We start from the raw sequence: 25783 nt of genomic DNA, 5'->3' as shown, positions 1-25783 counted from the left end.
TGTGTTGTTACCCATAATGAAACCGTCTTTGTCCCCAGCGTGTTTGTTTTGCACATCGTCGCTGCCAGGCGGAAACCTTGTACAGTATGTCCAAAACCGTTACTTTTCAGGAAATGGGGGAAAAAATAAACCTGTGTTCCAATGTAGTTATTATTTAGTCACACAAGCGCCTGTTAAATACTTTTCATTGGTTAAATATTTATAAAACCCACAGACAGACGTAACCACTTTCAACCTGGCGCCCCTATTTTGGGCATGTCATCAGGGGAAAGTATTAAAAAATGTTCTGAAATTTTCAACATTTTTCAAAAGTAGCAAAAATGCCAGATCTACAAGTGATGCGTTGTAAGCCTGTAGCTCAGCTATTTGCACTACCTTTGTGCAACACCGTCATAACACAAAGTATGAAATATTAAGAGATTAAATATGGACATACAAGGTTTCTTTCTGCCCAACAGAGACCATATACAGTATAGCTGTATTCCATAAAGTGTGGAGGGGGAAATGTTTCCCTCACAGTAATAAATCATTTTATATTATATACCGGTATTTAAGTCTAGTTTTCCAAAGTTGTTCACCACTTTGTGAGTGGCTTCTTAACCAGTAACTGAATGACACTGACATTTTCCTCACCCTCTCCAGGGTTCTAATTTCCCATTTTTACACGTCACTCTAGTGTTTTAAACTGAGATGAATCACAGTCACGCACAGCCATCTTTCTTCCCACTGTCATGTCGACTACTGTGCTATTTTAAAGCACTCTTCTTCTGTAGTTTCTGAGAGGTGGAATGGTTTATTGGGCCCATTCAATGTAACGGTGAATAGGTTGACTTGACGAAACTGTCAACGGCAGTTGCCTGATATACTTGTTCAGGAGGATATCAGGTTTTTCAACAAGGCTTCTTTTTCACTTCCAATTTTGATTTCAGGGTTCAGTGCTTTCCTAACAACAGTTCCTGCTGTTGTGTGTTGAATACACTCACACAAACGGCAAGTTGACAGTAGGATTGCACAGTATACCAACCGTACACATGTTTACGGCGTGGCTATATAAAAGGCTAGCCGTCTATGAGAGGGTCTGTGTGTGTGTGTGTGTGTGTGTGTGTGTGTGTGCCTGTCTGTGTGTTTGGAGCTAACCTCATGAACCGCCAGTTTTTCACATGTTTTATACTTTTTGAAATATTTTAACTTCAATTTCATAATGTAAGTCAATGAGACTCTGATCTGGCTGAACCATTGCCCAAATTTGGAGTCATAAGTCGTAGATGGTCATAGACGACATCTACGTCATACTGTAGATGACTGTAGGCTTGGCCACGGGAAGTCAGAGATCCAGATTGAAGCCATGCCGTTCGGACCCGAGATCCACATGATTTGTTTTTATGAATAACTTATTTATTTCATTTTCCTTTCCAAGTGTCAACCCCTGGCTGCCTCCACTTTAAAAACCTGTGATCTGCTGATCTCTACTAAACCATTGTTCCAATCGTGATGCTTGCTTGGCTGTGATCTCTAACCGTTTCTTCCCTCCTCCTGTTGTATGGCTGCTTTTCTCCCAGTACCTAGATTAGAAAAGGTCAGCCATAATGAGGTGCGAGTCAAAACATGATCAGCAACGCCCTGGATTAACACCACTGCTCTGTGTGTGTGTGTGTCTGTCTGTCTGTCTGGTTTTGTGTCTGTATACACGATTGTGTTTGCAGTGTGGCACCCAGTGACTCAAATGAGCCATTAAGGCAACAAAATTAGCACCTGCCAACCATCAATGAACTTAATGATTTTTTGGGCAATTTTCATGAAATAAATGGCATCTGTTCTTTGTTTGTGATTCTGCTAATAAGCTTGTGTGTATGTGTATGTGTGTGTATGTATATATATGTATATATATGTGTATATATATATATATATATATATATATATATATAAATTGTGCAGAGCAGGGTATGAGTAACATTCTTGTACGTTAGATCCCAGTGTCCGTTTTAATTTTTTAGATGAGGAAAATACCACCTACGCAATACAACAAAGAGAAAAAAAGGAGAAACAAAGAAAATAAACAAAAACAGACAGACCAAAAATAAATAAAAAAACATTTCTTTTCAAGCAGTGTAGTCGCTTATACGGTATACATGAGTGTGTGTGACAGGGTGTGTGTCATTTCGTAGGATGTGATACGTGTCAATCAAATAAGTAAATTTTAGCGAGAGTATACTTAAATGAGTACCGGTAGTTTTAAATGCAGCAAATAGCAGATCTACAAGCTCAGTGTGCCACGATGCAACACTATTTTTGTGCGACACAGTATGAAATGGCATGAAATAGGGCTTATGTTGTTAATCAGACTAATCAATTTAGTCGATTATGAAAAATGTATTTGACTCTCTTTGCGTTGATTAGTTTATATATATATAAACAAAAGACAGGACTCAAGACAGTCTCAATTGAGTCACTCCACTGGTCATCAAATTGGGCTTTTTGCGGTGCGTAATTGATAGAAAATAAGCAATTTTTTGGGTGAACTACTCCTTTAAATGAGTGCATCCAGAAACAGCCAGCAAGTGTACACAAATCATGTAAAAGAAGCGTTTTCAGTGGAAATGGAGAGAGTTGTGGAACCGTCGTAAGCTCAGAGCCAGACCAGATTTATGATTTGAAGCGTTGTTGGCTTGTAGATCAGATCAGTTATTTTTGGAACATGACACTACAGAGAGAGCACTCTCACTGTGTGTGTGTGTGTGTGTGTGGTTGTGAAAAAGTTAGTTGAGGTGTGTGCATTGAATTGTTTTTTTTTGCCATTTGCCAGGATAGATTATCTTGCCATGCCCCATTTGATTTCAGAACTTGCAGGTCTGCCATCAGTCACAATTTAGCTAATATTCATTATGTTGTTTATGATAGTTGTTGTAAATTGCATATGAGAGTATTATATAGCAAATAGCAATATTAACACATGGCAATATAATAAAAAGCTATTCATTGTTTTTGGCCGGTAAAAATTCTGCCTGGCTGGTAAGCCAAAAAGAAGTTCCTTGTGCCAGTGAATGTTTGCCAGTTTTCGTGTACTTAGACACAAAAAATGCTGAGTGATTGTATGGTAGTGTAGTCCGTCTGTGGTATTGGTGGTTGGGGGGCTTTTGGAGGGGAAGCAAAGTACAGAAATGCCCTGAATTTGTGCATGTCTTACTCCACTTGCTGTCTGTGTGTGCGCTCTCGTGTGTCTGTGGTTTTAAGTTGGTCTACATGAGTCAGACCCAGCATCAGAGAGTAATGTGATCTGAGAACTAAACAATGATGTCACTTATTGTCCTCTGACACGTCTATAATTAACACAGGAGGTGTGTGTATGTATATGTGTGTGCACGACTGCATGCAACTGTGCACGTGTGTTGCATTGGTTCGCAGCTGCTGAAAACCAGAGGAGGGGGATCAGACAAAAATAGACAAGAAAGAGGTGGAGAGAGAGGAGGGAAGGAAGACGGACAACTGGAAGAGAGGAGGAAAGCGCTGAGAAGAAGGTCCCACTTTGAACTCACTATCCAGTTGACTGCCTCCAATGTAGCTCACAAGATGACATGAAGGGAACTATAATATTTTTTTAGCCCATGTTGTATTTATGCTGTTGCTAATGGTGGAACCTTTCAAAACAGTCACAGTGTGTGAGATGTGTCGGTTTTCTGGTTCAAAAACCAAATTGGACTGCAGTCATTTCATAAAGTCTAGTACAGACCAAAGATTTGCAATAAGAAGAAACTGCTTTAAGCCCGTTTTATGTTTGTTGTAGAACAGTGTCGCACACCAAAAATAGTGGATCTTTTCATTTTCACTGTATGATAAAAAATTGCCTAGGATGAACAAATTCCAAAATTGACATTATAGTCTGACTGAGTCATGAGCAATAAACAAAAGTTCAGTGCTTTATTTTATTTTTTACCACTGCTATGGTGGGGGTCCATCCATGTCTGAGTTTCACGCCGCTATCAGTAATGTTATTTCCTGTTATTGTGGGCCTCTATAACTGAGATGTATAAAATCACGGCCTTGCCTTGTTACAGGACAGGATGCTGGAATGAACGTCTCTGAGAATAATTAATCTTTAGAAATGTACACTTGCTACGCTAGCTAATTTGGTTATTGTTTGACTTCTATGCACAGGTCATGGCACACTATGATGTGTTAAGCTCATAGAAATCATGGTTGAGCTTGTTAGCTTAGCTACTAGCTGCCGACTTGGCTGCAAAGTATAGCAGTCATGTACTTAGTTATGTATGTACTTAGTTAGCACTGCTTCCTTAGCTGGAAGCAGTGCTGGGCTATATGATGTAAAGGAATCGTCATGATGCTAATGTCCAATTTTCTATACGTTTCCATCTTGTCACATTTTCTCTAAACTTCCATGGCTTTTGAAGATCACGGGAAGCCCCAGAGTGAGACATTTTCTTTTACACGGTTGAAATGTGAAATGAAAAATGCACATCGAATTTTTCTGTATCATTCATTAAAATATGTATGATTTTGGAGAATTTGATGTACACTACCCAGCTCTAGCTGACTGAACTATTTCTGGTCGTGTATTTTGATGGTCAGCAGCGCTTCATTCTAAAACATGATCTCCTGGCGGAGATAATGATAGTTTGACCAGATATGAAAAGAATAGCAGAGACAACCAGGAAGTGGTTTAGCTCGTGGCCTGTAGTTTTTCAAACCACTAAGAGTCATCTGGCCTATGTTTGCATCCCAAAACCGAGGGCATTGGGTTTTTTGTCATACTCTCCTACCCCCTGTTAACTTGGATACAACTTGGGTGCAAACTTCAGAAGATGGATATCTTTTTTATTTTATTTAGATCAACAAGGAAAATGTTATGTTGTGATTTGTGGCTGTGGGAGTAGTAGGAGGGGCTGTGCGGGTGTCATACATGGTAAAGATTTATCATGCATGAGTGTATTCCGGTAATCGAACATGCTTGCACATTGTTTTGGTTGGGAGAGTTGGACCCGTGGCTGACGGAGAGATTTATTTGAGACGAGTTGACCTGTTACTAGACGAGTTCTCAATAACAGGTACTGTTATTATTGTACCATACTTAGTCGGAACGAAAGTGTCTACATAAAGACACTTTATAATTAAAAATGTATAGGAGTTATAATATGCTGTTCCGCTGAACTTATAAGGCATTATGACCAGGACTTAATAATACTTCATAAACCTTGTTTTATGAAGTTATGTTATGCATAATTATAAACATTTATAACTAGTGTTATGAAGCCCAAAAGTGTATTATAATGCGATAGACCCGACCTTTTAGTGTTATCCGCAACTTGAGCTCATATACTTCATTGTTCGACGAATAGCAAAAATAAGCCGATCTACAAGCTCATCATGAGCTTGTAGACTTGCTGTTTTTGAAAGTGCTTAACATAAGACTTGAGTGTGGATCTCTTTATACAACACCCATGGAGGTACTACGTTGCGCGTCCTGATTAGAGGGCCGAGGAAGGGAGAAGAGATAACATAAAGACTGTCCACATACTGAACCTACAGTACAGTTCCAAAAGCTCATTGACATAAATAGAAATATACAAATGCTTTGGGGTACAATTATATTTTGAATTTCAGTCTGTTACTGGCCCATTCATTAGGAGACAAGAGTTTGAGCATTTCCCATATAGCCACCCACTCCAAAAAAACATTATTTCCACTGGTGGTTAGTAAGGTTTCTATCTGTAACTGTACAACTAAATGTGCTGTTTTCGCAACTGTGGTTAAGGCACAAGTGCTGACTTCCTGAAAGCCTGTTTGTCATTCTATACATGTCTGCATAATGGGACATGGGTGTTTGCGCCGGCACCTTTCACCATTCATTCAGAGGAATTGTAGAGATGGAGCCAAGCAACAACTGTAATAATTTAGAGCTAAGGGACAGATGGGAGTATAGGAAATAGAGGTTCTCAGAATGATGGAAGACATAAAGAAGGGGCCTTTATTTTGAAGGGGCCCATATATACTGAACCTAGAACACTAACAACATGCATATCTCTGCTGTCCGGCAGAGACCAGCTGAAAATTTTCATTTTTCAGGAAATGAAAAAAAAGTGGAGTTAGGAGGTTTTGTTCATCATTGATAAGAACAGCTGAATGGACCGCCAAGCTCTCAATGAGGTTGGAGGTCAAAAGGGGGTGGGGCCTGGAGTCAGCAAAACCAGCTAAAACCAGCTAACTCTTAGCAGAACGTTTGAGGATCCAATGGAGTTAGCTGGTTTTGTCAGAAGCATTTTTTAAAGCTTTTCATTGGTTCAATACTTTTTTACCAAGTCCAGCACACAGATGTAAAGGGTGTTCAATGGCCCTGATTTATGGGGAAAAAAAGCAAAAGCGTTAAAATGGAGTTAGCTGGTTTCTGCCGGACAGCAACGATATGCAACTGATGGCATGGCATTTGAACAACAAATGCCGAATAGAAGGAATGGCGACAGGCTGCATCTCAGTCATAGAGTCTGAGACATATGGCTTGACTTCTGCCCAAAGGCCAAGGGCTGAAGTAACAAATGGCCACCGTTGACCCTTGACATGAAATACAGTAATGTCATGTGTGGCCCAAACGTTGTACCACCTGTACCACTTTCTGTGTTTTAAAGTAAAAACAAAAACACTTTTAGGAGCAATGCTGTTGTGCAGACTTCTATCCTTTTTTTAAATTATTATAATTGTTAATGATCAACACTTTATTTGAGTTCTACTTTTAGCAGAACAAATAATAAAACAAATAAACATATCATAAAAAGAAATATTCAAAGGGAATGAAAGTAAGAAAAATTACAAACAATATACAAATATATATGCATTGCATATACTGTAAATATGAGTGCACAGAAATACAGACTTTTATCCTTTTAAACTGTTACTGTGTCCAACACCAGCGACAAATTGGATGTTGCTAACCCACTTCTGAAATAAAACAAAGTAATACCGTTCTCTGAAGATGCTAATGTCACTGTCACATTTGTATTATTATTATAAGATGCAATATCTGAAAATAACTAGTAAAATGCACTTACATTAAATCAACGAACTGTAATACATTTTACAAATGGACATAGCTATTTCAAGTGTAATTAAATGTCAAAGATAACATTTATTAGGGCTCTGCAAATGCTGGAGCCATAGCGTTATCATTGTCTGTGTGTCTGACCGTCCAAACAGTTTGTTCTTGTGTCCGCTAGGTCGGCTTCAGTTTTGCTGTTTATTATAAGGCATGATATCTCAAATCATCAGACCAAATAAAATATTGAATCACTGCGAGCCTTTTTGAAGACTGAAAGCTTTTGTGGAGCGCCTAATTGGGCCCACACGAGCCCTACATTCGGAAGCCAGGCTAGAGCAAGGTCGTGTGTCAGGGTGCCCTGTCTGCTGGACAAATATTGGACAAAGATTTTGAATGGTCACATTATGTGTCATTTCGGATGGAGGGATCCTCCAAATGTAATGAATACACTTCTCATTCCATCTCTCTCCCACTCACACACATCATGTCTCTCCCCTTCTTCTTCACATCCCATCTCTCTCTCACCTTTTCTCCCAAGCCACAAATATAACGGGTCAGGCATTGCAAATCTAGACATCTTCCTTTCCTTCATTAATAAAAGACTAATCTGGCCCATTACACCATGCACCATCAGCATGTGAGGAGGCAGGGAGACCTTGCGTCCAACCATCTGGAGCCAGACAGAAACACACAGACACACAAGATCACGGTTTACCATGTCGTCTCCCGTGAGCCAACAGATGGTGAAGGCTTGCTCAACACGTCGCAGTGTCTCTGCAAACTCAACAGAAAAGGAAGGAGAGGGGGAGAAAATGTCCTTTACACTGTGCAGTAACTGAATTTCACTGGCCTCCTGGCTCTCTCTTTGGTGTCAAATCTCCTGCAGAGGTGTGTGTGCATACATGCATGCATGTGAGAGCCTGTGCCTGTGTGTGAGTGTGAGACTATGTTTGCGTCTCGTCACCCTGGAGCCGGTCATCCCCTCTTCTGACCCTGAGCCCTGTCACCTGTCCGCTCAAATCACACACACACACACACACACACACACACACACACACACACACACACACACACACACACACACACACACACAATTGCTGTGACCCAGTCCTAGAGTTGAAACCCTATCGCCGTTGCTCTCCATGCAAAAACATTCCAGCCCAGGCCCAGCACAGTTTTGTTTTATGCGTGTGAGAGAAAGATGGCTTCATCAAGGCAACGTATACTGTACATTAGCAGCACTGCTGTTGAATGACTTGATGTGATACTGGCATCGACTGAAGCCTAATTTATACACGCGCCGGTGTAGTGCACTGAAAATACCCGATCTACAAGCTCACAACGAGTCACATCGCGACGCGTTGTGAGCTTGTACATAGGCTATTTCCGGTGCTCAACATGGCGTGCGACCGTGAATAAATCAGGCATAACTGTGCTTAGGGCACAATGCAGTCATCTGCTCTCACTGTTTGGGTTCAAACCCAGGTCAGACACATTCAGGCAGCTATGTAAGTATTGGGACAGCATTGGGATTTTTTTTTCCTCCCACTCTCTGTTGACTCATTCTAGTGTAATAGAACTTTCATGTCAACAGAGGAACACAAGATGTAGAGTAACTGTAAGCTTTCGAGTACAGGTCATTGCGGGTCACAACAAGCTGACTAGCGGCTAGTGTCCTTTCGCCTGGTAGCGTCCCAATGCGCTGATAGGAATCACGTTTCTCCTCTGCCTGGCTTATTTTGTGTCGGCTGATTTTTGGCATACATGGATGGACCTTTATTGATCCGGAGGGAAATTTAGCAGTCATAGCAGCTCCGCAGTAAGGATGAAACGAAGATACAGGTAAGGGTAGAGAACAAGTACAGAATAAGTAATAGGGTAACTAATTAAAATAGGATGACAATATCAAAGACAATATAAAAGACTTAACATCCGACCTGGCTTTCTGTACCTCGGCTAGTCAAGTGTGCATAATGTATAAGCTATCGGTAGATAAAGATAGAGGCATAGGTATCGTGTGCATTCTATCACCAATAAAACTGGCATATAAATGGACTAAGGGGACGATCACGCTGACGTGTGGCTAGAAACGCGGCGCCAGCAAAACCATTCATTGCATTGGTTATGGTGAGGAGCGACTGGCACCTTCACCACCGCTGCAGGAGATAGAGCCAGCAAAAAGTGGTGCGGTAAAGTTGCGAAAAGTTACCTTTTTTTTTTGCAACAGACACAGTCAAACAGAAGTGCGCTGTAGTCTGAAATAGGTGGAAAAATGCGGCGGTAGGAAAGGCTGTCACTGCTTGTGTGAAATGGGTGTTCGAGTCAGTTTCTTTCCCCTTCAAAGCTGTGGAGTGATCACCTTCAGTCTAACATTACCAGTTAAGACCGCATCAAAATTGTCACCCGATCCAAACAGTCTTCATCTGTCAACAGTCAAGCCATTAGTTCAGATTTCACATCCCCTGTTCTGCGGTCACACTGGTTCTTCCCGTGTCGGTGAACTGAAATCGGTGTACATGGACCAGGAACATGCTGTGTGCGTTTTGAGGAAGTTCCTTTTTTTTTTATTGAACCCAGCTTAACCTTGTCAGGACCTTTCATCCTCCCCTATCTCTCTGTCTGTCTCATGCGTTTTGTGCAACTTTCCACCTAATTAAAGGAAATGTCAAACTTTTGACCAGACTGTTGAAGTTCTTTGATAATAGTACAAGCATTTGGGGATAAATAATAAGTTAAAGCTGCAATCCATAACTCTGTTGAGTGAATGAAACATCACTTTGTTGTTTTATAGTTGGTAAAAAATCTATATATCCTGTTATCCTTTGCCCAAATGGGCTTCATGTATTAGCTCAGCACTAGACATTTGGTCCAGATAGGACATGAAAGTTATAGATTGCACCTTTTGAACATAAAAACGAATATAGTTTGGGCCTAGCAGTACATTTACTCGTATATGGGAAGCTCAGATCTCTTTGTTGACACTACCTGCCTTTATGAGAATGTCTTATTCATGTTTTATTGAATCTGTTTTATCCTTCTCTTATATTTGCCAGTTTGTGTCACTTACCCTGAAAAACAGTGATGGATTAGAAGGAATTGTCAGGATGTGCAATAAAATTGCAGGCACAAATCTAAAAGTCCTCACCCAAGTGCACAAAGTCTTGTTCACTGTGTTAAGGTGGCTTCTGTCTGGTTGTTCTATATAATCTGCAAAGATGCAGGACCAATAGATTTAAGAACAAATTAGTCCCTGCTGCCTTTTAATCACTCTTAATTGACCGAGGTCTCCCAGGGGCCTATCTCTTTGACGAAAATAGAGATCTACAAGCTCAAAACACGTCACAATGCGTTGTGAGCATGTAGATCATCTATTTCTGCTATCTTTGTCAAATGTTTTCGCCTAATGTTTCCTTTGTGTATTGTTTGTCTGTTGATTGGAGTGTGTTGCTTGTTGATAATACTTGTTTGTTTATGTCGTGGCTTGGCAACAAATTGTTTCATAAAGTTGAAGTTGACCTCCCCTTCCCCTTATCCGCTCCTCAGGACACCAAGTCCAGCCGTCCCAGCATGCCACGCTGTCGGAACTCAGTCGCTACGACGGCGGACGACCAACCCCACATCGGTAACTACCGGTTACTGAAGACCATCGGCAAAGGCAACTTCGCCAAGGTCAAACTGGCACGACACGTCCTCACCGGCAAAGAGGTAGGTACACACACACACACACACACACAGCGGTGCAACAGTTATTACTAATTAGGCAAAACGCTTTAAATGTCAGTGTGTTGATATATATAAAAAAATACAAAATAAATTCTTCTCGATTAATCAAAAAAGTAATTGATAGAATAATTGCTAAGAAAATAATTGATACTGTGTAGACAGTTGCAGCTACACACACACACACACACACACACACACACACACACACACACACACACACACACACACACACTCTCTTTCTTTCAAATGTGGAATTCTCCCCATGTGTCTTACCAGCAGTGGAACTCGTAGCCCTTCGTTTTGGTTTTCTGTTGTTTGTTATAAGAGGCTGCAGGGTTGTGTTTAACCAGAGACTGTGCGGGGGCTGGATCCAAGTAGAGGGAGAGTGAAAATAGAAAGTGTTTATTCTGAGTGTCAACTCTAGTTTCCAAAACCAAAACGACGCAGTGGAGTGTGGACACGAATTCATCTTTTATCTGTGAGCGACGCGAGAGATGAAAATCCCACAGCCCGTTGTGAATTGTGGCTGTGACTGTGAATTGACTGCGTGTGTTTTGGGAGGCGCCTCTCTGTTGCTGGCAGCGCCACGAGGCACCATGGTCATTACAGCAGAGTCATGAACGACAAAGGCAACTGTCTACGCCACTGGTTCTCAAAGTGGGGTCTGGGGACCTCCAGAGGCTTGTGAGCGGTCCCCAGCTAAATGAGGAACAGTTTAAATACTTAAGCCCTATTTTATACTTTGTCTATTCGAAAATAACAAGCTCACAACGCGAGCTTGTCGATGGGATGTTTTTGAAGAATCTTGGACAAATGTTGACAAATCTTCTCTTTTGGGGGTCCCTGGCACAAAATCTTTTCAGATTGGGTTCTGCGGCCAAATCCATATCAATTTGGGGGTCGTTGACATGACAATATTTGAGAACCACTTGTCTACACCAGGCATGCAACAAGTGAAATGCATCCGCTTGACTAGTAAGCCTCAGCAATTGAGTGAAGTCATGCATCCGTTGTGTATACATGGGATTGTGAATGTCATGTAGTTTCATATAGAACTGAGCCATAATGGAGAAAATCAAATGCAACAATATTTTTGACCAATACCTCAATATCAATATTGTTAGGATAATATAAATTATTATTTCCCCACAAAATATTGAAAAATAGCACTACAAGTTCTCTGTGACCTCTTTTGAGCTTGTAGATCTGCTGATAATTCTATAGTTTTGTATTTCTTTGACAATTTGCCAAATGTCTTAAGTATTAAATAAGGCTTATATGATTTAACGTATGAAGAAGGTAGTGCACGCACATCCGTTGGTCCAGGTGCTTAGACAAACAAAGTATAATGAAAAAGAATAAAGTCTGCACACTGGTAGTTGCAAAAAGCTCCAGAATGTATTGCTCGTCAACGTTTCGGCCTGTTCAGGCCTTCATCATCATCATTTATACAACACTTTCGCCTAGGCATGTAACGATTTATCGTAAATCGATTTAAATCGATTCAAACTGATGACGATTTAAATCGATTTAATAAAAAATGAATCGCGATGCAAAAAATAGCCAGAAGAAAATGTTTTACTTGCAGAGTGATGTATTACTTTACCTGGGTTACATTTTCTGATAGTTGTACTTGAATGTGGACATGAAATAATAATCCCGTTTAGTGTTTCATTAGCGCGAGCGTGAAAAAATCTAAATACAGCTTGTAGTGACGGTAATCAACACACGTTGAAAGGCAAGGATTCAACAGTGATGTCACTGTTATGCAACACAGAAGTAGCACGGATGTTGTACGCCATTATTTTTTAAGCTGGTTATAAAGATACCAAGGATTTGTCAGTGATGTCACTGACATGTGAAAAGACATGTGCAAAAGAACATACAGGATCTTTGATAAAGAGAATTGATAGTTTTAAGTCATTTGGTAAAATTGCTACTGTATGGAAAAGAGGATGAGAGAAAACACAGTATTGTAAAAAAGAGAGAAAAGAAAAGAAAATACTGGATTTGTGTAAGAGAAATAACAATAATTTTGGTCATTTATCTGGAAAATAATTGTGTTTTAAAAATTGTGAAAACTCGTATCGTCAACCTAATATCGTGATTTGAATCGTATCGTGAGTTGGGTGAATCGTTACATGCCTACTTATGATATTACGATATCCCAAATCCCAGAAGATATCTTGTCTCATATCATGATATCGAAATAATATTGATATACTGCCCAGCCCTAGCTCCACTTGATAGCAAGCCTCAGCAATCGAATGGAGTCGTACGTTCATTGCGCGGTGTGAATCCCATGTACTTGCATATCATCTCTGCGACTGTCGGGTGGGAACCTCATATGTCCAAAACTGTTACTTTTCAGGGTTCATATTAAAAAATAGAAAAAGTAGCAGATCTACAAGGTCAAAAACATAACTTTTTTTGTGTGTTTCTAAATGTATTGGTTTAGTTAGTCCTTATTTGGACATGTCATAATCGTCAAATATTCAGATTTGGTGTAAAGGGAAAATGGAGGGCACCAAGTACAGACCCCTGGGGAATCCCGGTCAGCAAAGTATAGGATTTAAGTGGTTAATTGACAGTAGATGGAGACATATAGAGAGATAATTCATCGGTCAATTCCAGATGGTGTCTATAATGGCAAACTAAAACACTATAACCAAGTTGACCTTATCTATTGTAGCCTACCCAAAAGGCTTTTTATTTTATTAAAGGTAGGGTAAGTGATTTACTTTGGATAAAATAAGTGTTAAATAGCTCTATATTCTGATCATAGTACTCATTGCTATAGAGTGTTTGTTCAGTAAAAGGAGTCTCCCATGTCTCTCCAGCTCTTTGATAAACAGAAAATGCATTTTCAGTGCTCTCTCCTGATTGGCTTAAAATGTGTCACCTACCTGAAAATGTACTATATTCTCTTTACTAAAGAGCTGTAGAGACCCCTGTGACCGAACAAACGCTCCGTAGCAATGATTACTATCAGAATATAGTACTTTAACCTTTTTAACAAAAAAAAAAATTTGACCAAAAAATATCACTTACCCTACCCTTTAACACATTCCATGCCAGAGTTTAATTTCATAATGTACTCACCAGTGCCAGCGTTTTATTGTTGTTTTTTTGTTTTTTTCATGTCGCCACAGACCTCGCTAAATAAGTTAAAAGTGCGCGTTCATTTGGTTCTAAACACACAGCGGATCCGTGAGAAACGGCGAGCGAAAACAGTTTCCAAATCCGTGCCGCCATCTTGAAGCTACAGTCGATCAACGGTAAACAGTGATCAGCGAGGAGAAAAACAACAACCAGAGAAAATCGAGTTTTAAACAGGATCCCAGACAGGAAGCGGATACGATCGAAAAAAACGGAACCCGAATAATTCCGTTTCCGACCGGAAACCGGAAACGGAAATGGATCAAAAAAATTCGGAAAGTGCACCTGGGGCACTTAACATGGGAATCGGCGGTTCGCGTAGATCTACGCGACTGGCACGCTGCGGCTTTAAATAGGTTCGCGTAGATCTACGCGACTGGCATGCAATGTGTTAATGGCCTTTTAGTGATTTAATATGCTAGGTAATCATTAATGTAGCTCCAGTTAATACAATTGGGTGAAAAAAAAGTAACATGAATCAGTAATACAATGATTTTGTTTTAGATGCTTGTTTGTGAGCAATTTTAAATGTAAGGGGCACTGATTGATTGACACATTGATCGTATGTCGCCAAATCATTATCATATTGTGGCAAAATGTGTGATATCTGAAAATATTGAATCATTATCTGAAGACTCATTAAGGTATGCTATCGTGATGAAGCCAGGTATCTATATCTCTAGTTATCAGGGTGGGGAGGGGGGGGGTCTCCCACTGATGTGCCACACATCTGCCTGTTTGTTATTGAATGGTTGTTGGTGAGACTGAAGGGAGTAGCTGAAATAACGCCAGTGAGCTGGGCGGACAGTCCCTGTAACCACTTAACCCCTATAAACTTCAGTTGGCCTTACCCAGGGGTCTATACTTGGTCCCTTACTTCTTTGCTCTTTACACCAAATCTCTTTTCCAATAATAGCTGATCTACAAGCTCACAATGGGTCGCCAGACTTTGCCACTGGGCACGTTGTGAGCTTGTATTTAATATATTTTTTTTTTATACATGTCCAAAAATAGAGACGCTAGGGTTCATGTGTGTATGCCTTATTTTAATTCTTAAAAATAACCACTCTTCAAATTAACTACATTTCGCAATACAACGCATTGTGAGGTTGTAGATCTGCTATTTCTGCATTTTTTTTAAATTATGCATACATGCAACACACACACACATAAAAAGATTACATTTAAAAATAATATTTGATTTGGAAATCTGCATTTTCTTTTCTTAATTTCACCTATAATGACATGTAATCCCCAAAACAGGTATCATGCCAGGTAGAAAGAGGTTATATATTAAGACAGTGATCCGCCGCTGGGCTGTCTGTGTGACGCTCGGGCCAACACCCCTGTTTCTATTCTGTTTGACTGTGTTTTTGTGTGATGGGTGGGCGGGCTCTGTCAATGTGTGACAGCTCTGTGCCCGACACGCCGATAACGTTCCACGTGACTCCCCAGCACGCACGCGCGCGCACACACACACACACACACACACACACACACACACACACACACACACACACACACACACACACACACACACACACACACACACACACACACACACACACACACACACACACACACACACACACACACACACACTCTTGAGCACAAAGAGAAAACAAGGGTGAGGGTAGGCAGAGGGCATGAGGGAGAGTGTAACACAATGTGCATAGCCACAGACAGAGAGGGGAAAGAGAAAGGAAAAACAAATAGGAGAGAAAGCAGGATACCTCTGTTTCTCTCTCTTTTTATGTTCCTTGTGCCTTTTATGTTCCTTCTTGTCCACTGTTGGATTATGAACTATAGTATAGACCTTTATTATTGCGTGATTATAAGCCATTTGTCAGCTGTGTGTGTGTGAGAGGGAGAATGCGCACACCCATTCAAATGTGTGCACACAGCCGTTATGTAACCCTTGCCCGCTGTGATTGTGCGTTTATGACTTGCCGCTCCCTAGATTGTGTGCGCTTCTCAGAGCTGCACTTTGTGTCCATATAGGTGTCACTGTTTGTGACAGGTCCTAATAACACACACATACACATTGTGTGTCTTGTCTTGTAGTGGCGCAGTACTTGGTGTCCATACGTGTGTGTGTGTGTGTTTAACTGTAGTTGTGTGTCCCAACAGCAAGTCATAAAGATTACAGTGAAATTAACTGCACATAAATGAATGAATGAATGTTCAACAGCCAGACACAGAGCATATATTTTAAAGAATTGACATGAGTGAGTGAATTAATTTATACCGGCCAGGCACAGAGCATGCAGTGAAATGAATTGACATGAACAAATGAATTTTCTGTCTGTTTCCAGGTGGCTGTAAAGATAATTGATAAAACCCAGCTCAACTCCTCGAGCTTGCAGAAGGTAGGCATTTATTTTCTTTGTTTCTTTCTTTTAATTTCAATTAAACTATTTATCTTTCTTTCACACACTTTTCAAACAGTCCCCCCCCAATGACTTCTCAGAAGTCATTTTCAAGTGGTCCTCCCCGTCTCTTCTCTTCCCTCTCTCTTTCTATCTATCTGTCTGTCCTTCTCTCTCTCTCCCTTCCTCAATCTCTCTCTGAAGTGGTCTAGATTTCAGAGAGTTTTAATTACAGGAAACAAGCTGCAATTACTTCCTTTCATGGCAGCAGGGTGGGGCCTGTCCACTTAAACACACACACACACACACACACACACACACACACACACACACACACACACACACACACACACACACACACACACACACACACACACACACACACAAGAAACATACACTGAACTGAACACACACACGCCCCAGGACAGGCATAAGACGGCATATACACATTTGTGTCTCAAGATATCTACTCATACACGTCACACCCACACACACACAATGACGTAGTGTGTGCACACTCTCCCATCTAAATACGACGCCGTTGCCGCACAAATGTGACGCACACAATTACACACGCCCTTTATCGGGCGTGCTCACAAGCACATGCAAAGTATATGTCTCCTGCAACGGCACACTCCCACTTCATAAATGTGATATAGAATGCATACATGCGCTGCACATACGCTACATGTACAACAGGTATGTATGTTTGTATACAAAAGCAAATTGTATTGATGTACGTTAATCTAAAGATGAGATGAGAACGTTCACACACACACACTCACACTCACACTCTCTCTCACACACACACACACAATCTGAAAAGTGCATATTGTGTGTCTTTACCCCCTGACAGCTCTTCCGCGAAGTGAGAATCATGAAGCTGTTGAACCACCCCAACATAGGTGAGTTCCTCTCACTTGTTGTCTGTCTTTGGTGTGCACCTCTCTCTCTCACTCACTCACTCACTCTCTCACTCTCTCTCTCTTAATCTCTCACCCTTGTTATCTCTCTCTCTCACACTCTTGTTCTCTCACTCACTCGCTCTCTCTCTCTATCTCAAGTTCTCTCTCTTCTTTCGCTCTCTCATTCTCAATCTTTTGCGCTCTTGTTCTCATCATCCAATGAGAACTCTCCCCATTATAGACCCCCTCCGCCAAGCCTTTCAAATTACAATATGTGAGATTTTGTGTTTCAAGGTTAGCCGCTCGGCTGAACTGATAATAATGTCTCTCTCTCATTCTCTCTTTCTCTCTCTCTGTCTCTCTCGTTTGCTGCACCCATCCTCTCATTCTCCCTCTTCTTCTCGCCCTGTCTTTGCCTCTCACACCTTTCCCCTGTCTTCTATTTTCACGCCCCTCCCCTCCTCTCTCCTTTTCTCCCCTCCTTTCAAATGTCTTTTTCCTCCTCCCTCTCTTTTACCCTGGCTTCGAATTTTTTACCTCCTGCTTCATCTGACTTCTCTTCCCTTCTTTCCCTCCCTCCCTCCGTTCCTGTCCCTCTGTCCCTCCCTCTCTTCCACCACCAGTCAAATTATTTGAGGTAATCGAGACGGAGAAGACTTTGTACCTGGTGATGGAGTACGCAAGTGGAGGTAAGTGTGTGTCACAGTTAAATCCTTCCCCCAGACATCATTGGCTCAACGTGGTTTAACCACATGAACCCTAGCGTCCCTATTCTGGGCATGTCATAATAGGTTATAACATTCTGTGAAAATGGGCAAACATTCGGCTAAAATCTACATTTGCAAAATCTACATCTTCACTGTGAGCTTGTAGTTAGGCTATTTTCGTAGTTAGGCTATTAGGGAACCAAGTATAGACCCCTGGGGGACCCCGTCAATGAAGTATATAGGGTTTTAGTGGTTAAATCCTTTTGGCTCAGTGTGGTTTAAGGTGAGGCTTAGCGCAGTCCTGTATGTTTCCCTGTGGATCAGTCGACAGACGTGTACATTTATGACCGCTGTTAAACTTTAAACCACGTTGAGCCAGCGGAGCCTCTGAGAAAAGACAAACAGACCTGACTTTCTCAAAGACCACCTTCGAAAGGCTCAACTTTTAGCTCATAGAATGTGTAGAGAGTGTGAGCTTGTAGATCTAGGGACGCCAGGTTGAAAGTGGTTAAGGTCCGCCTCCTTAAAGGCCAGCATGGTGTGTCCCTTTCTCCCCTTGGTTTCAATTCCCACCATAGCATTCCCTGCTTGTACTGCCGCCTCCCTCTCAGCACTCCTAATCTGCCTCAGTAAATGAAAAACCGGATCATGTAGATCTCGAGATCCACATGGGAACGGCATGGCTCCAATGTGGATCTCGAGATCCAGATGGGAACGGCATGGCTCCAATGTGGATCTCCGAATTCATGTGACCAGCCTGTGATGTCAGTCGTCTGTCATACGCAGGCGACTGACATAACTGGCTGACTGGTCCTCTGCATTTACCCAACCTAACTATTAGAAGCATTTGATGCCATCAATACATTTCAGCCTGATCCGACCCCATCGACTTCCATTATAAGATTAAAGCTAAAAGAAAATACCACACTTTGAGAGCGACATTTTTATGCCATGTAGGAAAGGTAATGCAGGGAGGTGAAATGGCCAGAGACGAGCCTTCAAATGCAGTCTCAGTCTCCAACTTCTACCATGAATAGTTCAAACGTTTTGTACAAACAGTGTGTTCGTCAATTGACCTTTGACCATCAAATTGCAGTTATTTACTTAATGGCCTTGTTGTGATTTGATGATAGTATATTGAGTCATCATTTACAACACAGTTGTTGTAGTTTCACTTTGTGACTCCTAACTGCCAGGAGGACTACCTAGTGTCCTTTAGGGCTTTAAACAGACCCTCACGTTACTTATGATTTGAAAAAGGCTCACTTTATATCACTGCTAACTTTAGCCTTAACTCGGGTTCAAAAGACAGACTCAAATGCCTGATGTATCCTCCTGAAATTATTTTCATATACTATCTTGTCATTAAAACGAAACCTTGAAGGTGAAACATATAAACCCAACCCAAATTGTACTCTTGATGGAACATGTTTAGCTAAGATAAGATAATCCACTTTATTCAATTTAGACCGGTTTAAGCAATACATCTTTATACCTTTCAAATCCGGGACAGCATCTGTGTCATTTTAGGTGTTGCCTTGTATAGCAACATAATTTTTCATTATTCTTTCAAATAAAATATAGAGTTTTTCAGAAAACAGTTGGGATTTAAAAGGCGTTTTTAGAATCAGCCTCAGGTCTAAATGGGTCATTTGTCATTCTAGGCATACTGTACAAAATGCGAAAACAAAATTATGTTTTGTTACTCTGAGAGCAGCAGCAATAAGCTCTGTGCATGACTGTTCCCTGTTCCTGAAGGTGGCATTCCCCTTTCCCTGTTCCGGCTGAGTTTCTCATAGCTTATGATTTGCTCAGCAGCAGATTTGAACTGGAAATACACAACACCTTCGTCTCTGTCGGGTGGAAACCTCACATGTCCAAAACTGTTACTTTTCAGGATTCAAATGTATCAAAACAAGCAGATCTACAAGCTCAAAACACGTCGCTTCGTGCCGTGTTTCAAGCTTGCAGATCTGCTACTTTTGATACTTTTGTGTGACTTTTGTTTGAAACTGACCCGGATCAGGAAACTGAATTGCCACCTCCTGGAAATGTGGAACTACAGTCATGCACAGAGCCTATAGAGAACAAGATAAAATAAATAGATACAAAATATACATTTGATGAGGTAACATCCTCTATGTAAACAGTAAAAAAAACGAATTAGTTAGTTAAAAACAATACAGTCTTCAGAACTATGAACTACAGTATGGCAGGGTGTGGTGTGATGAAGGCAACAGCTCTGGGGTATACGCTGTTGACTAAATAAAAGTCCCCCTCCTTTGCCCTTTGGTCAAAAGTTAAATAGCAAAGCTTCATTCATTTCCTATGTTGCCTTTGCTGACGAGTAATTATTTTCTCTCTCACTCTCTCTCTCTGTCCAGGGGAGGTGTTTGATTACTTGGTGGCCCATGGCAGGATGAAAGAGAAGGAAGCCCGTGCCAAATTCAGACAGGTGTGTTTCCTATAAATTATCTGGTGTGTGTGTGTGTGTGTGTGTGTGTGTGTGTGTGTGTGTGCGTGCGAGCACTATCTATTTGTCCATGTGGCTGAGAGTATTCAAACATAACGTGCGTGAATGACGTCTTGTTTGTGTCCATGTCTATTGGCAGTTTATGGCTGACGCATAAGAAACACATTTGTAGTGAGTGCGTGCGTGCGTGCGAGTTGGCTTGTGTGATCATGTGTCTCAACCAGATGAAATATTGTTATGGGGTGTATACTGTATAGTACTGAATACCTGGGTTGTGTTGACAGATTTGCTATTGTTGGAGGGTGATATTGACACCTGGCCAGAAACTGTCGCTCTTGTCCACACTCATTCTTTATACTTCATCAACCCCCCCCCCCCACCACCTTACCTCTCTCTCTCTCTCTTCTCTCTTTCTATCCTCTCGCTCTCTCTCACTCACTCTCTTCTCTCTCTGTCTCCCCCCCGTCTCTCTCCCCAGATCGTGTCAGCTGTGCAGTATTGTCATCAGAAGTGCATAGTACACAGAGACCTCAAGGTACGAACACAAACATGCTATTTTACAGATGTTCCGCTCTCACCCCACATGCACTTTAGTACTGTTTTACACACAAACATTCTCTCTCTCTCTCTCTCTCTCTCTCTTGACTCTTTTATTTTAATGTGCTTTATGTGTGTGTGACCTATGGGTTAATCACAAGGATAATTTATTGCTCCTACTCAGGGCTGGAGATCAAACACACTCACAAACACACAGCATACTATATGCTCTATATGCTGTGTTTCCCAAACAGTGGGTCGGGACACAATTGTGGGTCGTGGACACATTGTTATGGGTCGCGAGTAAAATATTCCTTCATCTTTGGTTTCCTACATTTTGTTTTTAAGTATTATTTCAAAAATAGTAAATAAATAGGTCTCTCAAAAATGTGGAGACATGAAACTTCTCTTTTGGGTCTCGAGCTAAAAGGTTTGGGAACCCGTGCTTTATATAACGCATTTAGGCCTGTATCTTCACTACACACGCCAGCATGTTCTTAATGTCGCTGCATGCCCTTTCCTTGACTATTGATTTTCTTTCACCAAAACAAGTATACACCCATATTTTTTACACAAACACATGATAAGGACGTACTTTACGTACAGATGTGAAGCTTCTAGGCCATGTTGTTTGGCAGCATTCTGTGGAGTGCGGCCTTCCCGACAATTAATCCTCTTACTGTGCTAGCAGGCTGAAAAAAAACATAAAAACATTAAAATGATTACTTTTATTAGTCTAAGTATGCCGTCCTGCACGCCACTCATCTCAGATCATCAAAAAGTCTCAACAACGGAAGGTGTTCTATCCATTTAACATCCCTGGACGTGGTTATGATTTGGTATGGTCCAAGCATGATGACACATTTGGAGATGAAAAATGACATTACATAAACGTTATTTGGGGTCAAATTGGGGGTGGGAGGCATCGTCAACACACATTATTGTAACGAGTTTTTAACCTTATATATAATATAATGTAATAATATATCCAGAGATGGGGGGCCACTAACCACGTGTGCTCTTTTTCAGCACCATAGCACTTGACATTAAAAAAAATGTAAACTCAAAATCACACCTAGGTGCTGCACTGTAGCACTCTTGTCTTCTGCTGTGGGCCTTGGAGCAACTTCACTAGCACAGTTGAGACCTAAATGAAAAGTTCACCGACTTTGGTCCTAGATATATTTTGCCTCTTCCCTGCATGTACTGTCTGTTACCCCAGAGATTCCCTAGTTTTTCTGTTACTAGATTAACCATTTAAGCCCTCTTTTATACTTCATCGTACAGCGGTGAGCTTGTAGATTTGATATTTTTGTCAAAATGCCCATAATGACATGCCCAAATTAGCGACCTCAGGTTGAAAGTGGTTAAAATCCATGAACATGCCCTATTTAAGTGCCTTGCACCCTAACTTTGAAGTAGTATAAGGAAAATGGATCATGTACCTGACTGCCTGCCCTGATTTCCCTAAGGGGATCCAAACCAATGACCTTCTGATCCTACGCTTGCTTGTAATCAGTTGACAGTGTTTCCCCTATATGCATTAAGCAGTGGCGGGCCGCCACGCCTTAAATCTGGCCGATTTTTTTTTTTAAATCATGGACATGTCCGTGATTGGATGGTTAAGTAAGAAGTGTGAGTACTTCCTCCACCACTCTTTTTTGTTATGTATGACAGTTTGTCTATACTAGTAGTAGGTCTAATAAAAGTATACTTTCCTAAATCTGGAGACAATTCATATGTAAACTATACAGATATTTTCCTGCTCATTACTGTGCACATGTACTGTGTCTTCGTGTTTGAGCACAAATATGTATTTTGAGAACCCAAAAATCTTTGCCGTGTGCGCAAAGCGCGCACGCCACGCATCCTCCCCCACACCTTCAGCTTCTGCCAATGGGAAACACTGGTTGAGGGTAAATTTCTCAAAGCCCATGTTGATTCACATCACACATTCAATCCACTCTTGAGAGGCGTATAGGGCATATATCGATGAAGCCTTTTGCTGATGGATTTTTCCTAACCCCTGATGTTGTTACACATGCATGCATACACATTTAACATACAGTACAAATCCAGAGGCATCCCTTTGCGGGTTTGTAAATTAAGTATTAGGACATTGCCCAAACAACACCTACGTTTGTTTGTGGCATTTCTGACAGGTGGTGGAATTTATGCGAGACTTTTTTCAAACGGTAAAGTTTGGGGAAGTGGTTAAATGCCCTATCATGTCACGTGAAGTGTAAGTGGGTCATTTTCCTGTAATCCGTCTGCAGGAATTACAAAGACTATGTAACGACAGTCTGCGGTCATTGTTATGTTACGGGTTATGTTTGTTATGTTATAGGTCACGATGTAAAACGGGTCACAGGGCCGTGTGTAATCACTCCCAATAGGACAAGAGTATGTTTCAATGTTCCTTGGTCCCACACGGACAATGATTTTTTTTTCTATGTAGCATATTGTCGCTCAGAAACCTTGTATGTCCAAAACTGTTTCTTAAAGAAATGGAAAAAAGAACCTGTGTTCCAATGTAGTTATAAGTCACAAGCTTGTTAAGCTTGTTAATATATTTCATCTGTTAAATATTTATAAAACCCACACACAAACGTAACCACATTCATGGAGCAACCTGACGTGCCTATTTTCTGCATTTCAAAATGTTTCCTTTGCAACGTGTTGTGAAATAGGGCATTCATTTATGAAAAAACACAAAAAGATGAAACATGGTTTCTGCCCAACAGCGACGATATGATCTAACCTACTGTTGACTGCATCTACTGGAAAACAAATGACTAGTATTTCTTGTTTTCTATCGCACTCGGACTAGCTCGCCCATCGTCTTTTAATCTTCCCCCCATAATTAGGCTGTTGTTCCAGCAATAGATGTCCACCGTTGTGCCTTTTGTGTTGTGGAATTTGGAACGTGTGTGTGTGTGTACTTGTACTACTATTCTTGTGAGGCCCAAATGTCCCCACAGGTATAGTAGAATTTGAAAAATAGACTTTGTCAAGCCAGGTTGGGGTCGCAACGTGAGACGTTGTGAGCTTGTAGAACTGCTATTTTCGTCTTTTCAAAATGGCAAAAAAAAGGCATTCTTAAAATCACCATTAAAATCACCATTCAAAATTGTTGATGTCCTCACAAGTATAGTAATACGTGTGTGTGTGTGTGTGTTTGTGCGTTTCCCAGGTCAGAGCCAGGAGGTGATGTCATAGTGTTCTATTTCTCACACGCACACACAGCTGCAAAGCATGCGTTATGAGCTACTGAAAAGGAGAGCGCACCTGTTGCTAGGCAACCCCAGTCTTCTTGCTCCCTGGCTCAGATTAGAAGTGATGCTCTCTCTCACACACACACACACACACACACACACACACACACACACACACACACACACACACACACACACACACACACACACACTTTTATTTGACAATCACGCACACACAGGAGTAGAATGTGGTTGCCCAGTTTGTTCCCAGTCTGCAACCTATTGAGCAAGTTTTGGCCTACACTGCATTTCAGTTGAAGACATTTAACAGTTATCTCCAGCCTGAGGACACCTCGGCTGCAGACGGGATCGAACCTTTTCCGTTTCCGGTCACTGTAGCCCCTCCCCATCTTCTCCCACCTGTTTTTCTGTTGTTTTTTTCACCTATTGTTTTTAGGGCTATATCGATTATACTTTTTTTAATATCGATTATTGTATTAAAACCGGATTAGTTTGATTAACTGTTGCACCCCTATTTGTTTTCATTCTCCGTCCGTGTCCAGGCCGAGAACCTGCTGCTAGACGCCGACATGAACATAAAGATTGCAGACTTTGGCTTCAGCAACGAGTTCACCCTGGGCAACAAGCTGGACACGTTCTGCGGCTCGCCGCCCTACGCCGCCCCAGAACTCTTCCAGGGGAAGAAGTATGACGGGCCTGAGGTGGACGTCTGGAGCCTGGGGGTCATCCTCTATACGCTGGTCAGCGGATCACTGCCCTTTGACGGACAGAACCTCAAGGTGTGTTTTAAGCCTAGTTCAGACCAATGATTTGCCACCGTTTTAAGCCTGATTGAGTTATCCTTCGTCGTACGATGGTGTTGTGTACCGGAAATGTCAGATCTACAGTGTTGTGAGCTTGAAAACACCGTAGTATGACGGAGCATAAATTAAGCATTAGAATGTTGTCACAGTGTGGGGTTTAAATTATTATTCAATTAGTCGATTACCAGAAAATCTATAAAAATGAAACTAATCAATGGTTTAGATTAGTTGAAAATTGATTATGAAAATAATTGTTAAAATGTACCTGCGTATCGATGAGCGTTGCATTTAACTTAAATGCAACCCTCCTCTATACGCGGGTAAATGGGTCGCTGTCCCCCGATATAAGGCCAGTCCAGAGAGGAAATGCATGTGTGTTGAATTGAACATGTCACTGCTCTTAGAACAGGCCTACAGGTTATGGAGAAAGTGTGTTAGTATGTGTGAGCTGTGTTGAATAATAGATTAGATTGCAGATTGAATATGAATTCATCTGAGGCCCATATGGTATATGTGCTCCTTCATGTCACTGTCAGTAGAATCAAGGTTGTGTGCGTGTTGAGGTGAGTGTCTGGTGACGGCAATCAGACATTCACACGTCACTGCAAAGTCATTGATCAGAAGAGGGGAAGAGAGAACTCAGTTCTTTTTTTACCTTTGTATTCTGCTTGAATAACTGAATAACACAATCAAAGAAATAAGAAACGGAAATACAAATCTAAAATAGAAAAATAAGCCACAAATAACACATTCACTGCCAGGTATTATTTAATTAATTCATCCGCTGGTGCCAGCGTGTTTTACCTTGTTTTGACGATCTTTGGGAGTA

General features: G+C 41.2%; 1 protein-coding gene across 8 annotated transcripts in view; it reads left to right on the top strand.

Moving 5' to 3' along the window:
* Window positions 1-25783, top strand: part of mark2b (MAP/microtubule affinity-regulating kinase 2b) — a 76684-nt gene that overhangs the window by 10725 nt on the left and 40176 nt on the right. For all 8 annotated transcript variants that reach the window (XM_080451867.1, XM_080451863.1, XM_080451870.1 and 5 more), the window contains exons 2-8: window positions 10586-10747; window positions 16240-16293; window positions 17150-17198; window positions 17822-17887; window positions 20290-20360; window positions 20857-20913; window positions 24694-24930. In XM_080451867.1, the coding sequence (XP_080307993.1) occupies window positions 10586-10747; window positions 16240-16293; window positions 17150-17198; window positions 17822-17887; window positions 20290-20360; window positions 20857-20913; window positions 24694-24930 (696 nt within the window). The remainder of the gene's footprint in view (window positions 1-10585; window positions 10748-16239; window positions 16294-17149; window positions 17199-17821; window positions 17888-20289; window positions 20361-20856; window positions 20914-24693; window positions 24931-25783) is intronic.

Source organism: Gymnoscopelus braueri, assembly GCF_963280865.1.
Source record: "Gymnoscopelus braueri genome assembly, chromosome: 15".
In the NCBI taxonomy this organism is placed as follows: Eukaryota; Metazoa; Chordata; class Actinopteri; order Myctophiformes; family Myctophidae; genus Gymnoscopelus; species Gymnoscopelus braueri.
Note: the sequence above shows the minus strand (reverse complement) of the source record. Positions and strands in the feature narration are given on the sequence as shown.